A 21,191-nucleotide genomic window follows, 5' to 3' on the forward strand; every position below is an offset into this window, starting at 1 on the left:
CCTCTAACACAACAATTTCCACAGTTATAAAATTCGGCAGGTTGATCACTAACCAAGCTGTGTTCAGGGAACAATTTAGGATGTAAAGTATGGCGTCTATCAGGCTTTAAAAGTCATTTTTAGTTGACTGTATATAGAAAAATGCAGCAGCTTTAACTGAACTGCTTAAAAAGTGTCAAAAAGTTAGAGAATTGAAATTGTGCTTCTTTTAATAAAAATAATTCTAGATAACAGCATTTTAACTGCATTAAATGATCTTGATCATTTAGGATTATGGTGAATTACTGGATGAAACTGTGGATGTTACAACAGGACTGTAGATGATATTTTCTTTCACTTTAAGGATGATGGATGCATTTCTTTCTGCTGTGAAGTGGAAAAGTCTCGTTCAGCAATCTTTCTTTTTCCCCAGTGAATTAATATTGCACCATATTGGATCAAATGAGATGGATGCAAAACTAATTTTGTCCTTTCAAAATGTGCGTCCATCAATCTTAAACAAGACTTTCTTTTATTATTGGTCTTTATTAAATCGTTGTCTGGGTGGGGTAAAAAATGTACAAATAAATAAATAATCCCAAAAAAAGAAGCAACCTTTCTGCCGTGTAAAGCCAATGTCCTTCATGTCTGATAACTGTAGAGTATGCCATCCAGTCGAGTGTAATGCTATCCACTGGCAATGATTAGAGAAGTGTGAAGCAGATGAGGCTCCGAGGGGCCACATGGGGATACTGTTCAGTGTAATACTTGGGATGAGAGGATGACGAATGAAGAGAGGGACACAGTCGTCAGGATGAGGCAAGCACACGCTGATGCCATGGGGCGGCCTGTCCTGAAGTGACTGCAGCAAGTCAGAAGTCTTGGACTGGGACAGGAAGCCCACAGCAAAATCATCACGCAAGGAAGTCACTGCATGGGTTATATTCTGCGTTGAATACTTCTTTTTGGACAGGTATCACAAAATACCGTGTGGGGGAGCCATTTGTTCACCTCTTCCTAATGCATTAACACCTTAAAAGATATTTTTTTGTATTCATTACTTTAAAGAACGACAGCTCAATCTTGTCGTTTCATGTCCATCATTTGTCGAGGTTTGACAACATCTTTGAAAACTGAAGCGCAGGTACTTGAAATTCAAGTAAGAAATTCCCCAGTATATCAACTGAGGAAAATAACACAAGATGAAATGAAACATTTTGAAGTGAATCATGTTGTAGTTGAGGAAAAATGTCTCTTGAATGTCTCTCAGCAAAGATTTCACATTAAAAGCCGAATATGGGATAATACTGATGAATATAAAAAGAGAACAAATGAAGGGCAGCAGCAATACAATGCACTTCCACACACTACGACTGCTCATTACTAGCGTCACAGGTGTCATTTGTCACAGGGCCGTTGCATTGTATAGCATTTCATGTGTACATCCAATGGTTGACACAAGCATGCATCTTAAAAAGAAAAAATCAATAAATTCAGTAGTTTCATTGTTCTTTTCTCTCCACACAGAGATGAAACACACACACACAAAGCCAAGGACACCTCCCTGGAATGTGTTACTTAAGATTTCTACATATCTCACTGAAACTCGCTGATTGTGCCTCTAAGGTTTTGACGCACTAAATGGCAGATAACCTTGGTGGCAGCTATTCACTCAAAAACACTTGTTACAAGTGAAAGAAACAGAACATCTGTCATTACTTCTGATCAAGCTGCGGGAGCGTGCGGACATTTGTCATTTGAAAAGGAAGAAGAAAAGATCCGGAGGAGGAGAAAGTGGGTTTTCAACAGTGTTCGTCTGAGTGGGAGCAGTACACACACCACTCATTATTTCTCTACACTTTATACGGTTTCTCACTATTTGCTTGTTTGTGCCATTCTTCGTGAGCCACAAGTTACTGCATAATGAGCTACAGATGCCTGGTAGCCATCAGCATTAACACCATTCAGTCTTCATTATGGCCTAAATAACCGTTAGCACCAGTGTTAGTTTGTGTGTGTGTGTGTGTGTGTATGTTGAAAAAACAACAATAGGCTAGAGACTAAGACAAAGTTATTGATCCACCTGCCTCTGTAAACACTGTTGCTGAGTTGTGATGGTTCCCAACCGAGCTCCATTTATTCTTTTGTGTGGAGGTGGTTATGACTGACCTCAAGGCCAAAGTGTGCGCACACGTTTAAAGACAAAAAAAAAACACTTATCCACACACACACACACAAACACACAAACACACACACACACACACACACACACACACACACACACACACAGGCCCTAAAACCATACAAATATAAAGGATTGTGTGCCCCCATTCCACCCCTCTCATTCCAAACTCGTCACATACGTACACTTGGTCAGGACCCCACATGGTTTCAAACAAAACAACTTGATTATGTTCAGGCAGGCTAGGTTTGGTAAAAGATTGTTGTTGTTCAAATAACTACATTTGTTTACGTAATACAACTTTAAATAACTCAACATTGACTGATTGCTTTCACACGGGACACGAACAGCTGTCTCCGGGGTGAAAGTGAAGGGTTTGTTTGATCCATCCACCCCGTCGTCCTCTGACTTTTCGCTCTTCATACAACCTCACATGACTTCCGGAGCACTTGCTTTGAGCGGTTTACATTGGAGTTAGTAGAAAGCCCGGCGCATTTGTCTCCCAGTTGTATATTTTGTGAACATCAAATCAATGCCATAAACTACAGAAACGTCTAACTGACGGTGGGGGCTCGTGCCGAGCATTAGCAACGACTGGCTAGGTTGTCGATAGCAGAAAGGAATTAGCTTAGCAGCCGCTGAGAGTCTGGGAGACAACTGCAAATCCTGACAAGGATTAGTCCTGAGCAGAAAACAAGGCATAATTCATCCAGTGAGGTTTCAGCTTTGTCTCCGAGAACATAGAGGTCGAACCTAAATCTTCAGCTGTCCAAACACTAAAATGCAGCTCAGCAGTCAGATGTGAATAAATGGTAACGTAAACTGTGTATCAGGTGTGTTTTAATTGCTTCATTATACAGTTTCAGCAGAGAATCTTCCTCAACACCTGCTTCAGTGAGAAGCCCTCATCCTAGCATAGTTAATCCTCAGATAGTTCAAGGTCAATTTGCCATAAATAGTAATTACTTTAGAATTATAAAGATGTTATCAGGAATGCTAATGCCAGCCGATTTGAGATCTAGCTTTTTTTGGGCAAACGTGTTACTTTTCTTGCTTCTTCACAACAAAGGTGCATCCAGACATAATCTTCTTTATACTCTTTTAGAATGTATTCACATTACACATCAATGACTCTATATCAGATGCTACAGAAGAGATTTGTGCAAAGCGCTAATTAATTAACGGATGGTGTCAATTTGTATCACGACATTATGCTACGAGCAATACGTCGGATATCATGAAGATGGATTTAATTGCACTGTTTTAGAATAAATATATAATACAAAGGTTGAAAGTTAATTCCACAACACATTAACTTGTGATTAATCCATTTTAGAATATGATATACATCCTTGTGGATATTGTAGAGCAAGTAGAAGATTAATATTTACCTTGGAGTTACTGTGTGTATGACAAACGGTAGTATTAAGGAAAGTGGTGTCTGACATGCAAAAATGATTTCTTATGCATTGAATTGTACTGTATGCAGTAGAGAGTGACAGGGATTATAATAGGTAAAAATGAGACAAACAGTGCAAGATGAAGTGAGTACATGGTTTGTACTACATCCTACCTTCTTGTAGAGGGAGCGCAGGTCTCTGTACTGCCACATACTGCTGAGGACCTGAGAAGCTGCCTTCACCACCTTTGCAGAGTGTCTTGAGATAGATAGAGAAAGACAGAGAGTTATTTCTATGTTATTCTGCCCCCTGTCTTTACCAGCTGCACACGATGAGTGAAGGCTAGTGGCACTTGTGATGGCTTTAAGAGTAAGAGGAGAGAATTCATTTCTTTGCTCAAAAAAGTTTCCCGATGAGTTTAAAATGACTCTCTCTGCCATGCAAAGGGTCCAATCGTTGTCACTTAGCTGAACAATGACTCCAGTTGGAGTCAGTTCAAAAGCCCTGCCCTGCTAACAGCGACAGAGGGAAGCAGAAGGGGCCCTAATTTGTGCACAAAAATGAACAAAAATCCTCCTGAAAACAGGCTTTAACTTGGGTTCATTTGAATTTTTACCAGTAAAATGTGCAGAAAGTGTTTTCTAAAAATTAAAATACAGTATGTGTCCTTGATCCCAAGGAAATAGCATGCTAATCTCCACTGTTACATGAAAAATAAACATTTAAATAGTGCAAACAGATCTTTATGGACACCATCAGGGATTTTGACCCTTGTAAGATTTGAAATGATATTCATTGCATTAGACTGAAGCAATAAACATCAGCAGTGGCCAACTTTAGTAAAATGAGGTGACATTTATGAGACTAGAAAAAGTTGCTGTTTGGATGATACATTTCAAAAGTATTATAAAACGACGTTTGTATTATTCTTTGTTTCCATTCATTGTATTTTTCAGCTCGGTTTCAAATAAGTTGAACCGTGGCTGTCTGTGCTGGTGCTGTAACGGACATTTCCCCAATCTGAAAGTGTGTAATGATGTGAATGTAGCACGGCACTGCTGATAAGGAGCATTTATCCTCAGAAACTGAAGACGTGTGGGCCATTAGCAGCTAACTAAAGTCACTGTATGAAGGTTTCTTCCAGCCGCTCATCTCTCTCTGAAACGGTACCCTTGAGCACAGTTCCCTAAAAAGATATCTAAAAACAATAAATTAACATTTGACCCGCTTCTGATAACACACTGGTGTCATGGCAAACCCTGACCTGGTAGTTGCCATAGCAGCTAGGCAGAACAACCTGCTTGGCCTTCCATGGTGACAGGAGTTACATTCTTGCTGCATCTTGTTCTCTAGCCGTCTTTTGTGGATGAATGGTCACATGGAGGGCAGGTGCAGTTAGGAGTGATGGATGTGTGGTCACATTATAGCACTGGTCACTACTGACGGTCCAGAGTGGGCTGAATGATGGCTTGACAGCAACAACACAATACAGCAATGACCTTTTTATGGCCTTTACCTCTGAGGGTTTAAGCTGCGACAGTTATTCAGGCCTTCATTATGAGGGAAGCCACCGCAAGTCATGAGAAGCTTTCTCATGTTGGCCTCTTGCTAATTCTGGGGATATTTTGGCAATCTAACATCAACAAAACACATTTGGATGTACAATGTAGATTTTAGTACACGTTCTACCTCTTTGCTTTTACTTCAGTGTCAGAAAGCAATGCTTATGTTGTGAACGTTACAGTGAGTGTTCTGGAAGACTGTGAAGCATGTATAATCTTCAAGAGCAGCAGAGGTAAATGTGTTCTCTGGTTATAAATACATATGGCATATGTAAACGTATAGTATATCATTATGCTCAGATTTTTAATAGCATCCTTTGAGGATTTCAGTTGAAGCCAATCTGGGACTCCTTCAAATGCATTTCAAGTAGATGTTAAGTCGTACGGATGAACTCTGTGGTTCTACTGTAGCTCAGCCACTAACACTGTAGTGATAGATATTTCAAACAAAATGTAACTTGAAAATGTCAGGATTTGATGTGTTTGTATGTTTTCCTCCTTGTGCTTGAAGGAAAAAAGGTGTTTTAGTGTGCAGACCCTAAACCATCGTACCCCACCAAAGGTTATACAGATTCACTTCCTCCCTGTAGGATAAAAGGTCTTTCAACAGCATCCAATCAAGTAGTCGCAACGTTCAGCCTCCTCAAACCTGCAAAACTCGCCAATGGATGCGAAATATGTCGTGCTGTCCTTTGGAGAAATGCCTCTGCATTGACGCACAACCTATCTAGAATTAATTCCTGCTGTCTAACCTGAAAACTATCAAACACATAATTAATTGTACTGGTGTAGTTAAATATAACCCAATGTTGTGTTATTGCCTCAAAACTTTGGCCTACTCACTTGTCTCCTTTGCTGCGGGCTATGCCGATGAGTTTTTCGATGCCACCAGCGTCACGCAGGGCTTTAGCGTTCTCCATGTTCTTGGTGATGACTTCGTGCAGTGCGCAGCAGATAGCGGTAACCGTATCGTCTGACATGGCTTTGCTGGGAGGTCCTGGGGTCCCGGAGGTCCCACTGCTGGTGCCGTTGTTGTTGCTGCTGCTACTACTGCCAGGTAACCGATGGATCAAATCTCTCATGGCATATTTACCTGGTGTGTGGGGAGAAAATGAAAGAAAGGGAAAAACTAAAATGAGTAAAGGTGTAGCCTCTGCACATCCTCCCGTATACACATTTAGTAGGAAACATCATGAACGGTTTTTCAATGGAAGAACTTAGAGGCGACTGGACTGAGCTTTGACAACATAAACATATTTCCAATTACAGTAAAAAACAATAAGTGAGGGTTTATATTTTCTAAAATAGTTCACATTCCCACGCAAAGGGATGGCTTTAGACAAGCCTGTATATTAAGCGTGATAAAGGATGACTGCATGATATAAAAACCCATCAATGTACTTTAAAGATACTTCAAAGCCTCTATGACATGAAAGTAAAATTGCCCTTCTACTATTTTTTTAAAGCAAACGTCTCGTCCAGCTAGTGAGTGGTTTGGATAACTCCATAAATCTTTAGTTTGAGGGGGCACACTGCAAATCCTCTGACGCACACACACTAATCCAGACATACTGAGAATCCAATATACGCGGCGACTCCTGGTATTTTAGTGAAAAGGTTGGCATATGAAGGAAAATAAATAATTTGACATTCAAAGAATGGGTTATTGGAGAGATCGAAGCAACAGAATAGAGTCATTAAGAAGTGCAGGAGATGCTGTCAGATAGGAAGAGAGACGGTGGAGAAAATGGAAGCTATAACATTTGACGTGAAGGGGACTTTAAGACAAAGTGGCGTGAGAGAGGATTTAAAAGAGGAGATTATGGAAGATGAGGGAAAGAAACACCTTGATGTAATCAGAGCTCACCAACACAGTAAGGTCTTAGTTAATATAGATTGTTTTAGTTTAGATAAGAGTAGTTTAAATACCAATATTTATTTTTAAATGTTCCAATTATTGCACTGTGAATCCTCACATTTTCTGTAATCAGGAAACAGTTGAATGTTATTTCCTGCAGTGTTTCTGAGTCAACTCCTCAACTTAGATGAGAGAGTTCCCCATGAGAGGGAGATCCCCGGATATGAAGATGAGTGAGGACAGGTGCCAATTAAGGAGAGATCAGAGCAAATAGGTGATGAGTGGAAGAATGTAAGACAGGAGAGGAATTGAAGAGATGAGAGGAAAGAAGAAATTGTGCAGACTGGCTAGTGTGTGGAGATTCATCAAACATGAGCGCAGGCAACAGGTAAGAAATGCCTTGACCGTCATAAAACCTGTCGATTACACTTGAATCATCTTGAGCCCCCCGGGAAGAAACCCGCAGGTCATGTTCCAGGTAAAGAACCATCAATTTGGATGCAGAGGCGATCGTTGAATAATGTACAATGTGGTTATTGTTTTTAACGCAATCCACTCGATAGAACCACGAGGACGAGCCTTCTTACCCTGATGCATATTCAAAAGGTACACTTCAATCACAAGTGCATCTCCACATGAATGAATCTGTCATCTCTGTGACTTGTTGCTGGATGTGACAAAGCATGCCGTTTAAAACAGTGTGAGGGCATGTCAGTGTGTGTGCACGCAGCACTGAAGAGCTGCTCACTGTGAATCACTGTCACTGCGTAAATCTCACAAATGCAAGACCTGCACAGAAATACTGGATCAGATAAAGTAGATACAAACAGGAAAGGCTTCTGTAAGTGTTGCATCCACTGTGGTATCATCTGCAGGTGGACATTGCATCCTCTCTGGCAGTGGAGAGGATGTAATAAGTGAGTGTTTCTTTTGTTGTGAAATAACAACTCATTTTCACAGCAACACTACAAAACAACCAAACTGCCACTCAGAGGTTTAATCTTCTGCATCCCAGGGTGCTACTTTGAATGTCTTAGTGACATAAGAACAACACCTCCTTGTGGGGTATGTGTTTATTCCTTCACTTGTAGAATGCAAATCAGAACAAACACATGAGCCTAGAATCTCCCCTTCTTAACTTCATTCTTTTCTTCATTCACTCTTTTCTTAGTGTAATAAGTGTAAGTATAATGTATTATTATTATTATTATTATTATTATTATTATTCTAAAATGTCCCACTTTCCCAGACCAATCCATCACTGTGATATCCAAGGAGCCTTACAGGCTGGTGCTAAATCCCTCGCTCATATTACTTCTAATAAGTGGAAGTGATCTGAGCTGCAAACCAATAAACAGAGCAGGAAAATCAGATGACACGATCAACCTTCATGAAGTAACAGGAGACAAACAAACACACACACACACACACACACACACACACACACACACACACACACACACACACACACACACACACACACACACACACACACACACACACACACTCTCTATCCATAAGTTAATTGGCCCGGTGTTATCTCAGGCTGGCAGGCTGAGCAGAGGTTAAGCGGTTATTGTCTTTTGATAAAATTAAGCTGCAGAGGGAGACTCATTATTTGACTGACTTGAATCAGAAATTCCTGACGATTTACTGGCTGATTCATTTACTTTCTTTCTTGATTTAATGATCTGTCTAATTTCTGAGTGAGTGACTGAATTATTCACTGACTGACTGCACGACTAATTTACTGACTGGCTGCCAGATAATTTACTGCATGAATGACTGACAATTAATTGATTAACTGACTGAGTGATACAGTGAGTGACTAGTTTATTAACCGACTGACTGCAGGGAATTAAGTTACAACAAAAGCAAGGTGAAGAGTATACACACAATAAGTTACAGTGATTAGAGGCATATCCACGTGTATGTGTTTATCTGAAAGTATGTTCTGCTTATAGAGAGATGCTCTGATCGACTGCTGTCCGCACTTTCCTAAAATATGCTCACACGCATGCATATGTGTGTTTAAACACACACACACACGCACACGCACAGGTGTGTGCATGCATATCCCTATCAGTCTCTGCAACGTCATCACATTCGTCCCACAGGGGGCGAGTGTGTGACAGAGAAGATGACATTAAAGGAGGAGGGGGAAACAGCATAGTAGGCACCCATGTTTGAGAGAGAGGAGAGAGGAACGGGGGGATGACTGAAGGACAGAGAAACATTTAAACTACATACACATGAGCGTAAGCTGAGACAAATACAATGTGAAACGCCTTAAAAGCTGAAGAATCAAACAGAGAGGCCCTTGTTATTTCCAACCCTTTTATTAACGCACCTTGTTAGAGGAGGACACTGCCTCCTGATAATCACTGACTGCAAGCACGACAGAAAGCCTCACACACACCTCACCATTACACAAACATGCAGCAATGCACATCTCAGCTGAACATACACATGGCTCATTATCTGACTTCCTTGTTGTTTGTTTGGTTTTATTTCTTCGTTTGTTTTGATCTAAGATGTTTTTGTAAGACACTTTTTAATCTTGACTTTGCAATGTCATTTTGTCTCTTGGGGTTTTTATCGTAGAACAAATATTAATACCAGATACAGAATTAAAGCAAAGACTTAACTTAACTAAACTAAAGCAACGCTGTGCTCATCACTCCAGTGAAATAAAATCCGGCCTCTTTACTACATCCAGACACTATGATACCCAGAGCAAGAAGCGTAATGATCAATTATACATTAATAAGAATTGCTGCACTTTCCTAACATCGATGCAAAATTCAACACATCTTAAAAGCTAAATCTTTAGATGCTCTCATTACCCTGATGAAGACGTTTTTTAAATTACTACTAAATATACAATTTATCTCTCAAGGCGCCGTTGGAGTTTAAGGTATTTAGTTGACAAATGAGTGATCTGAACGTGTGAGGATGAGTACAGCTGTTTAAAAAGTATATTCAATCAGCAAACTGTACATGCAACTACCAGCCAGGCTATGTGTCAATGCCAGGAACCTTGTGTAAGAACTCGTGTAACCTCACAGTAATCAGAGGTAGTCATGCAGGAAGGAGAGAAATAAAAGATTTGTTGAGCAAATTAAAATGGACTTTTTATGAGCGTTGACTCCCTTTCCTTAACAGACTTACACTCTCACAGACAGCACCTCTGCGTTTTGGAGCGCTATCTCCCCTGAAATGTGAGCTACACCTGGAACATGTCCTCAAGGAGAGAAACAAGCCCTGTGCTGATCACTGCACAGTCTAATAAACCTGTATTACACAGCTCCTCCAATATAGCCATCTTCACCTGGGAGGCAGAGGTGGTAATGTATTCCTGTGCTGCATTCCCTCATGTGCCTCTAACTCCCGCTGAGCAGGGCGTGCTTCATCAGGGCCATAATGGCTGATTTGATTTAAAGAGATCCAATTACCCTCAACAATAGAGGGATTTGATTGTTTACTGATGGAGAAGGGAGAGTGTTATTGAAGTAAAATTGGAGGTAATTGTCTCAGGGAGATGTGGGGGAAGATGAAATGACTGTCTGAGAATAAAAGATGCTTTATACAGTTATCAGTGACTGGGATCGGGTCCCTGAAGTGGGCTTCTGTACTCTTACTGGTTCCCAAAATATTCTGGCTCTTACGTTTCTAAAGCCTTCCTGGGTTCTGAGTATGTTTTAGGCTGAATGAAAGCCATGTTATTGTACAATGGAAGTTTAGCACCATAATACTAGACAATCATTCGGTAATTCAGACACTGTTTTGATTTGTGAGAAAAGAAACTGCTGTCACTGCTGCCTTAAAGGACTAATCTGACCACTTTAGACTTCACAGGTATATTCAGGTGAATATTCTGTGTGCACAATATCTTTCTGTTAACATGTGAAGCACTCAGTTTAAAATGATGTTACCCTGATGAGTTGATTCAACATCAGCTACATTTGTACTGTGCTATAATCACAAGGTGCCACAGCGGCGAATAAGATATTCATTGACAAAAGGCAAAGTCAGTGCCTTTCTATTTCCCCGGTGTGTTTAATAAGCAGTACATCACCTCGTCAACAGGGGGCGCCAGATTCAAAGCAAAATTGGGTTCTGTTCTGTGGGAATATTTCTTTATTGAAAACATAAAAGTTATGGTCTTTGGATGTCGGCCTTTGAGAGTTCAAACTGAGTATAGAATTCTATCAACACACACACCCTGGAGATACTCTCACACACAGGGAGGCAGGAGGGGGGGGGGGGGGGTTATTGGCACCAGTTTGACATATTTCCCCCTTACTATAATCCAAATCATAAAACAATACAGTATTCTAATGAGTTCTGGATTATGGGCTCGTTTGGCAAGCAGCCAAAAAGAAGTGAAAATATTAATCACTCACACACACACACACACACAGACACACACACACACACACACACACAGACACACACACACACACACATGCACATACAGTACCAATGATCAACATCCTCGCATCCCTATCAGGTCAAAACAGATATGAATGACCTCCAAAGACTACAATGTATTCCTTTTAATTTATGAATAGATAAATACATATTTTAATGAATAAATAAAAAGAAATGCAGAGGAGAGGAGAGTGCTAACAGATGTAACACAGCAGGTTTAAGCAGGTCAGAAATGGATGTAAATTGAAAAGCGGCATGCCGTCGCAAAAAATATTCTGTCTTCTTGTGTTTGGTGCTTTTCACAGCAGTTATATCTCGCCCTCTGTGTTGCTTTGATGTCTGTGGGTGACAGGTTCACAGTGTGAACGGCAGAGGAGGGAGCGATAGTGAGAGAGAACGGAAAGGCTTTTCCTCCTGCGAGAAACTCGTGGCTTCATTAAAGACTGACAATAAGAAGATGCCTGCATGGGAAGACATATAGACGCACACACACACACACACACACACACACACACACACACACACACACACACACACACACACACACACACACACTCTCTATCCATAAGTTCATTGGCCCGGTGTTATCTCACACACACACTTACAGAGAATTCCCATTGTGATGGTTAGATGAAGTTACACTGTACATCTACACAATGATGATCAGTTAGGTCATTACAGGTGGACAAATTTCCTTGAATAAAATCACGAGGGAACAATTTTGAATTTTGAAAAGTCATTTCAAAGAAAAGGAAAAGAAACGGTGAAAAACTTTACGTGTCTGTGCACGGATCACCTGAACATAAGTCAGATCCTGGAGGGACAGCTGTTAGACCAGAAAAATATCATCGCATGACAGCCCTTTCATTCCCCGTCGCCATTTCTTTTTATTGTTCTCCATTTCTATGTTTCTGTCTGTCATGCACCCAGTGTGGCACAGTGGAGTAGAGGACGGAGAAAGTCAGAGACAAAGTGTGGTGACGCCAGACCTTCACACACAAGAGAGTCATTCCGAAGGCGACACAGAAATGTCATAAACCATCGATGCAACAGGGACAGAGAGTGTGTGGACACGGCCACTCGGTCTTTAGATCACTAGTCTTCCAAAGTTGGTTAAGCTCAACACAATGCAGTCTGGTGACTGTAAACATTGGCGTCGGGGAGGAAAACACAAAATGGTCATTCTCTGGCCATCTAACAATATTTGGTGCTAGAATATCCATATGTGTGTGTGTGTGTGTGTGTGTGTGTGTGTGTGTGTGTGTGTGTGTGTGTGTGAATAAAATGTTTAGATTAAAGCCTTGACGCAGGTTTTCTGCTCATAACACTGTCTGACACACACATTTGCAATCATGCAATTAGTGACACCCCTGTGGCAACACTAGTTCGGTTTCCACAGTAACACTCCCCAGCACTGATGTCATCAACGCGAGACACACAAAGAGCAAGAGACTGCGAGAGAGGGAAGGATGGGCGTTATGAGCTCATGTCTGAAACAACACGGAGAGGGATGGGCGGGTGTGGGATAAACTGATGAGAGGAGGAAGGAAAAGAAAGAAGGAAACAAAGCGAGATGGAGAAAAGGGAGGGATATTATTCATGTTGAAGACAAGAAGGTGGGAACAACATTGTGAAGTGAAAATGAGGGGAGGAGAGTCGGATTGGAGGTTTAAGCCAATAAGTGGTGTGGTGACAAGAGAAGAAGACAAAGAAGTAGGAGGAGAAGGGGTGACGGAGGGAGAAAGAGAAGAAGAAAGGAGAGCAGTGGTTCCCAACCTGGAGGCCCCGGGTTCATAAGATCTTTTCTGGGGGCCGGCAGAACAAACGTAATAATATATTTCAGACTGGGGAATGGCTTTCACAATACATCTCCTGCACCAGTGATATAATACAGTCTTGTCATGTTTATAAGACAAAGTGTGTGTGCACATCATAAATCCAGAGTGCCCGGAGCACACTGGACGACGCCCAGGTGCTGGCCGTTCAAAGTAAACAAAACCAAACAAAACTGTCATCACAAACGAAGAATTGTAATTACATTTACTAATCAGAGCATAATAATTAATAATCACTCATAATCAGCAGGGCTCTCCCTCTCATCGACTGTCTCTTCACTGCCCTTCTGTCTCTGGACTGCTACGATGGGGAAATGGATTTAGGGACAAACTTTCTATTTACAACCACGAAAAGCAAGCAGGTCAACTGAGAACTGTGCTGTCTGTCGATCTCCTCCGCCTCGTGGTTTCAGTGCTATGGACAGCGCCGCACCTACACAAGCGACCCCTAATTAAGACAAACTCATTTCACAGCACAAACGCCCACGGGCTTATCTGTGGGGCTTACAGTAATCATAGACAACAGAACACATTAAACCACTTGCCTGCATACGGAGGTGACAGTTTATGAGCTTTCAATGCATTTGCAATGGTGGGACGCTGATTATTCAGGGGGGGTCGCGATGAGAACCGCTGATGTAGAGAAAGTGGAAGTGGACTAGCCATTTTCTTTCTTTGAGGTTTTAACATTCCACAAAATAACATTCTTCATTTCAGAAAAAGTGATCGTCAGAACTGAGTTTGTTACTAGAGTCCAAAAAAGAGTTATTTATAGGGTGTCCTCGTCAATCAGAAAAAGTGTTATAAACCGTCTGAAGGTGTTTTCATTTGATGTGATGCAAACAGAACTGAGGAGCTTCTACATCTAATACTCAAACTTGGGCGTGCACCCAAACACACGGCCCCTGGTTCAGATGAAAGAGGTGGTGTGGAGACACTTTCAAGTAAACCATGGAGAGCTTTGTTTGATGTTAGTATCCAGCAAATCTGGTATTTAGAAGGTGACTGGATCAATTTTCTTGATGCCTTTTTGAACTGTCTCTGTGTCAAGCTCAGACAGTTTCTTGTCAGTGTATGTCATAAATATCCTAATTAAAAAATGCTAAAAAGTCTAAATTAAAAAATCTAATCATTGATGCAGGATTAAAAACGTTGAGCCACTTAAATAATCTAAATCAATATACTTTTATAAGGTATGACTAGTTTGTTAAACTTAAACATCCAACTTTATATAACTATACATCACATATTTAATGCAATCGCCAGTATACTGTAGGACTTCATATTAGGATTTCATGTTTGGAATTTAAATTAAACTCTTACTGCAGAATCCAGAAACTCAATTAGATTTAGCAGTCACTTCATACAAAACATTAAATAATTAATTAACTGTAAATTAATACAGATTTTTCGCATTAATCATTTTCTCATTAAACACTGACTTTGGCTTGGATTTGGTTGCAAGCGCAGCATGTGTTTACGGGAACCTTTAGTCGATGGCTACTGCATTTGAAAAAAATACATCTACAGTGTCTTTTTGGCATTCTAGAGCTGTTCCCAATTCATGTGTGTCAAATTACCATCTGTAAGTAAATGGGGAAGAATTGCGCTGACAGACGGTGTAGCGCTGAATGGGACTCATTTATTGCTACACAGGCGTACAGTACATTATGCAAATCAAAAACTATGAAGGAGGTGAAATCAAGAGAGAGACAAAAACGTTGACAGATGAAAAGAATGATTCTCAGCGACATCAATATGCCACTAAATCACATTACAGACGAATTGGAATATAAGCATACATATGCGGTGAGGCTTTTTCATCTTCCACCCCTGATCAGTCTCCCTGACTTGGTCTCTCGCTGCTCTGTTCCTGTTTCCTTCTCTAGCCTTGTGCCTCTCTTGCTTCTTCCCTCCTGCTTGTCTCGCTGCCAGCCAGTCAAACAGCACTTTCCAGAGGATTTGACACACTGAGGTTATTGTGTGCGAAAGATGATTCCCATCTCCACTCACTCTGCTGAGCTCTCATGCAAACTACCATCCCCTCACGCTGATGCTGCCAAACACACCGGCACTAACAGCTTATGACACACTATCACATGAGTTTTGAGAGACAAAGATTTGTTTTTTCATTTTTAGAAAGAGGTGATTTACTCGAGATTAGCCATGCAAAATGATCTTATAATTAGGTGGAACGTTGATGTGACAAAGACCAACAACCTGCTCCGTGAAATCACTTTGTCGCTTGGTGTTGAACTGTTCTGCAGAAGTGCACGGTGTAAAGAAAAAGGTGTTTGACTGTTTGAGGTTAAAGTCACTGTGGGGAAGAAAGCTTGTGAACACGGGCCGAATGGGGCTCGTCTCTTAGGAATGTCTGGCCTCTACCTCTTTTCTGTCGACATGCATCAAATCAAACCTTGCCAAGAGCAAAGGCTCAACCCTGACTGATCTCTCTCACTTTGCTCCTCTTCTCTCCATTTTCCCCTTTTCATCTCTGAAACCTGTTTCTGTGACATTGTGTGTCATTAACTGTTGCTTTCTGCCTCGATAACCGACAGAAGTTGATGTGACGGCTGATTTCGAATGTAATCTGATGATTTATTCCACTCATTCTGATCAATTTGACCTAATTATATAAAAGTAATCACTGATAGCTAGATACACAGAGCCAGGTTACTACCACTGTTAGATGCAATAAGCAATTTAAAATGGAATAAATTATAGTTTTAGTGCCCATTTTGCTTTTACACCATTAGATGTAAAGTATATAGACACTTGATAAAGGACGGGCCAGTTTAGGAGTCTTTCTGCCACTTCATGTTAAAATGGCTGAAGGATGTTTTATTACATTTGGTTTTGGAGGATTAAAGCAATAACTTCCTGTGTCACAGTTATCTATTCGCTACATTAGACAGTTAATAATAATGTTAACTGCATTTCTTGCACAGGTGTATCTGTTTGGTGTCAGCCACGCTCGCTATGATAATCTGCAACCTCGCTTAATCATCTTTCTTTATATTATATAATCCTAATTTGCCTCCATCATCCTATCTCTGTGTCTCTTAAATATCTGGGAATAACACTGGGAGAGCTAATCACACGCAGGATTTAAACCATGCAGATTAATAAATCAAGCGTGTATTCAAATAAAAATGCAAACAAATTTGAATTTATTTTCTCTGTGAATTTGCAATTAATGACATTATCCAATTAGCCTGTGTGTCACGCCTTCTTGTCTCTCTATAAAGCTCCAATTCATCACAGTTTCTACCTTTCTTTCCATAATTATCCTCTTTATTTCTCTCTGTTTAAGAAGCAATAAATATCTCTAATATTTTAATCAGATTGGAGAATAATTTAATGATTTCCAGAGCAAAAGTAACTGTATTCATATGAAACATTTATTTTGAGAATGTAGGAGCAAATGATTCAGTCAGACTTAATGTAAAAACATCTGACACTGGAATAATACCACATTCAATCTTATTTTTAATAAAGCCATTCCTATAATATATTATACATTCATAAACTATTCCTGGTTGATCAAGTGCATTTCAATATTTTCCTGCCAGATTTCCTCCTGTAATATCTGGACGCTGCAAAGGTCCTTGCTAATCTTACAAAACTAAAACGAGTGCAACAGTGAGGATTTCTCCACCACCTTATTGTGTACTAAACTGACTTGCCGTTACATCTGCAGGTGCATTGAAGAAAGAAAAACAAACAGAAGAACAAACATAAACAAACACCATTCAAATCAGACTGATAAGCGTCTTTGTGCGAAGGCTTCAATTATCCTGTAATCTGCTGCTTTGTGCCAGAGAGACCATTGCAGTATGGGCGCGTTGAGCTTTGCCGGCGGCATTCCCCGTCGTTCTTACAACACAGACAAAATCCAGAGAGGCTCCACAAGCCCCTCGTCTGAGACTGAGGGGAGCAGGGTTGCTATAGAAACCACTGAGCCCACCAGGAAGCCGAGATAATCAGAGATACCAGAGAAAAGGGCGATGTCACACACACACACACACACACACACACACACACACACACACACACACACACACACACACACACACACACACACAATATTAAAGGTTAACCAGTGATCTCTGTGATGCTGTCGGTTAGCCTGACCGAGGCTAACTCACAACCACACTGTGCTTTTCAGTGCAAGCCTTTGATTTGATCATCTCTTCTGCTACAGTATTCCTCTCCCTCTCTCTTCAGACCTTCTCCTTTAACGACATATCTTCTCCCAGGTTATCTCCCACTTTATTTCCCTAACTCACCCTCTGTATTGTCTTTCCTTATTAGCTTCATTTCTCACAACAAACACAACTTGGTCTTTGCAAATTCATTTTGAGTTTTAAATGACTTCAACCAAAAAGAAAACACACAACCGTCACACTTCTACCACTATGGTAATGTTTGACAGCTGCAGAGCACTTTAATTTTAGACCATATGAGCACATGTAAAGCCTCATTAAAAATTACAGCTCATTAAACAGACTTGATCCGAGCCAGGTGAGTCATCATACTATGTTACGATGAGGTGACTACAGGCTGGCATTAGTGTTAAATTACTTCTAATTGGTGCAACTGGCTACAGGCTCTTTCCCCTTGTGTTACATCCCTTCAACACAAGCTTGACATGCATACTCTAAAGGAGAACAACTTGACAAGAACAGACCACAGAATGTAATTAGAGATGGTTTCAGGTTGCTCTTCCCAAACAAACAACAGAAACTGCAACTGAGCATAACAGTGCAGGTGTCCAAACACATGCAACTGAAGCGATTCAAAATGCCAGTGAACAGGCTAGGTGATGTCTCACCAACAAATATCATCTCTTTAAAAAAGTGTTTATGAGTACTCACCAATTAGCTCCTTGTTCCTGATGTCCAGGGCCATGTTTCTGAGAGCAGTGGCCACGGCACACACCACCTTGTCGTTGTCTATCCTCAGTAACTCCACCAGGATGGGAAGGCCTTTGTCCTTACGCACAGCAGCCCGGATGTACACCGACCACTGACGGGGAGGAATAACGGGGAAGATAGCAGTGTGTGAATAGTAGCCTGGCAATAGTGAAAAACTAGGCTACAGCAATTACAATTGTGTCCACACATGGTAAACACAAGACAGGGCAAGGCAACAATAACTAAACCATCCCCCTTACTTGCTAGTGACACTTGTTTGCTTCACCTTACGAGGAACTCACTGAGGCCAAACATGTTTATTGTTCTACTGTCGTATTGTCACTATTTCTTTCTTTAACCTGACAGACCAACAGATTGTGAATAAAGTTGGTTGCTTTAGGAAAAAGGGAAAAGAGATGGATGAAGCACAATGGGCGAGGTCGAGTGGGAGATGTTATATTCAGGGTCATTACGAGAGAGGCTGAGGCATTACACCGACTCGTAAGTGATATACTGTAAGAGGGGGAACTGCATGATCCAGAGAGAAGAGTTTGGAGCTTGGAGACCACTCCATCCTCCCTCAATAACTATCAAGGTACGCTAAAATTGACCACTCGACCCTTAACGGCTCAAGTGGTGCTGCCTTGTGCTGGAGATGTGCTCGACAGCACCCAAGAATATATATAATCATGTTTTCTACTGTGGCGTCTATTTATTATCTATATATTGTCAGTGCGGTACTGACCCGAGCAAAAGAATGTCCCTTTGACCTTCTATCCATCTATCAGTAAGTGAAGGATGAAGCTAAAAGAAAAACATTTCCAGGGAATGTTAAGGTTAAAACCCATGATTGTTTTTCTTCAAGACTAAAATGGGGAAACTATGGTTCATTTTAGGAAATAATTCACACTTTGAGGGAATTGATCATATTAGTGAAGAGAGTGTTTTGTAAAACTGTTAGCAGCTCTATTCTCAAAGTCAGGAGAGGGAGCTCGCTTAGAGGATACACAACAAAGCACGCACGCACACACACACACACACGCACACACACGCGCACACACACACGCGTAGTAAGGCCCCAAAATAGAACATGTGATTTCCTTTACACCACCTGCTCCCATCATTTCCTCCTTCTACCTTTCTAGAGCCTCCTCTTCCATCTCCATCTGGCTCTGTTCCTCTGTTCATTCCACTAGCGATGGAAATACTCACCAAATCAGAAACAAACAATTTCCCACACACATTCACAGGACGACAGACATCCCTCTCAACCACAGAGTGCTTCCCTGTCTGCCTCTACAGTTAAAGTTTTCACACACACAGTAAAATGAACACGACCTTTTGACCACATACATCAATGTCTGATGCAGTTTACCAAGGTCATTTCAAGATTAAGCCCAAACACTTTGTGCCTTTCACCCTTATATACACCTCCCTCAAGGCTAACGCTGCCTTTCCCAATACTCTCTAATATGACTGTGACTCATACATTATTACCATCTAGCTCTTTCCATCAAGCTGCTGTTGAACCCTGGCTCTACTCCCTGGTGTGTTCAGGCTCGGAGCCTTTACATCATTACAGCAAATGCTTTTCTGCTGAACAATATGACATACTATAGAACACATAAAGACATTGGGATTGTGCTTGAGATATTTCAAAGTCAGGAGGATGGTGTACTGAGTAATTACAACATTATTCCAACTGATTAAGTCTTTGAGATGCTTTTCTTCTGTACGCTGCGGCATTTACTGAATCAGCCTTTGAATTTGTATAAAGACTGAAATGAACTTTAACCGGATGATGAGGGTTGAAAACAAATCGTTATTTGCACACAACCAACCTGCCTTTTTGTCCTTGATATGTTACCCTTTGTTAATGTTTCAATGGATATTTATTTGTTCAAATAATATTTGTACAAGCCCCTCTTACAGGCTGTATGTGAGACTAGTAGTCAAAGGATGGTGGATAAACACATTTCTTTTCCAACAAATTCTTTACAATAAAAGCCCTCAATAAAATGGTTGCTGCTTGTTCTCTTCATCCCTGCATTAAACCTGTTTTTATTGAAGAATAGTCACTAATAGAGCTCCGCTAATTTAAGAACTGTAAAATTTCCCTGATATAAAAAAGTGCAGTGGCTCAACTCCGGAGATGGTCTATCTCGGGCGTGTCAATGGAAAAGCCCTATTTGGGTTCTGCATTCACTGCACGGCTGAGCAAGGAGAAGCTCATAATGCTTAAATGGGTATTAACACATTTACAGTTTCCTTTGATTATGTGCTCTACAAGGACTGCAAGGTCAAACCCCCAGAGCCTGAAGGTGGTTTACAGTATTGTTATACAATGTTACCCCTGAGACAGAGAAGTTTCAGGAGAAGAGTTAAGACGGCAAAGAGTTTGGGAAATATTTCAAAGCCAGCCATTACCTTCCAGCTGCCTGCGGCCAGGTTCTGCAGAGCCCCGGCTGCTCCCTCCAGGGTGTCGGGGTTGGAGCATTCAGACAACAGGGTGAGGTATGGCTTCACGATGGTGGGATGCCACAGCATCTGAACGCCTTTGGGGGGCTCCGCCGTGTCCGGGAAAGGACCCACGCCATCCCACTGTGAACGAGCAGACGGAGTGGGACATGTTGTTGTTATGTTAACTTCTATTAATGAAGAGATGAGTTGAGTGAACACTAAAACCTTTCCAGCGATGACATTTTAAAGTTTTTCTCTGTGATCTCACCGCTAACTCAGTTTGCCTGATCTTCCAATTTGCTTTTGTGAATTAATCTGATTCCATACCGGCAATATTCATAAAAGAAAGAAATCTGTAGATGAGTACTCTCATGTGTCTAAGTGCATGCATTACTACATGTCCACTCAGTACACCCTGACCTGAGAAAAATCAAAGAGACATTGAGTAAATCGCTCCCTGTCATCCTGCTGTGTAGGAGAGCATGCTGATGGAGTGGAGAGAGGTGGGAAAAGGGCAAAAAATAGAAAGGAAAGAGATGCAAGTGAAATCAGAGACTATATGAGA

At 41.0% G+C, this 21,191-nt stretch overlaps 1 protein-coding gene across 2 annotated transcripts in view; it reads right to left on the bottom strand.

Annotated features, from left to right (window-relative positions):
• ctnnd2a (catenin (cadherin-associated protein), delta 2a) overlaps positions 1–21,191 on the bottom strand; it is a 227,030-nt gene that overhangs the window by 15,107 nt on the left and 190,732 nt on the right. For both annotated transcript variants that reach the window (XM_029457760.1, XM_029457761.1), the window contains 4 exons: positions 20,594–20,767; positions 18,128–18,278; positions 5,967–6,216; positions 3,735–3,819 (listed from right to left, as the gene is read on the bottom strand). In XM_029457760.1, coding sequence (XP_029313620.1) covers positions 3,735–3,819; positions 5,967–6,216; positions 18,128–18,278; positions 20,594–20,767 — 660 coding nt within the window. The remainder of the gene's footprint in view (positions 1–3,734; positions 3,820–5,966; positions 6,217–18,127; positions 18,279–20,593; positions 20,768–21,191) is intronic.

The sequence above is a fragment of the Cottoperca gobio genome, chromosome 20 (genome assembly GCF_900634415.1).
Source record: "Cottoperca gobio chromosome 20, fCotGob3.1, whole genome shotgun sequence".
NCBI lineage: Eukaryota > Metazoa > Chordata > Actinopteri > Perciformes > Bovichtidae > Cottoperca > Cottoperca gobio.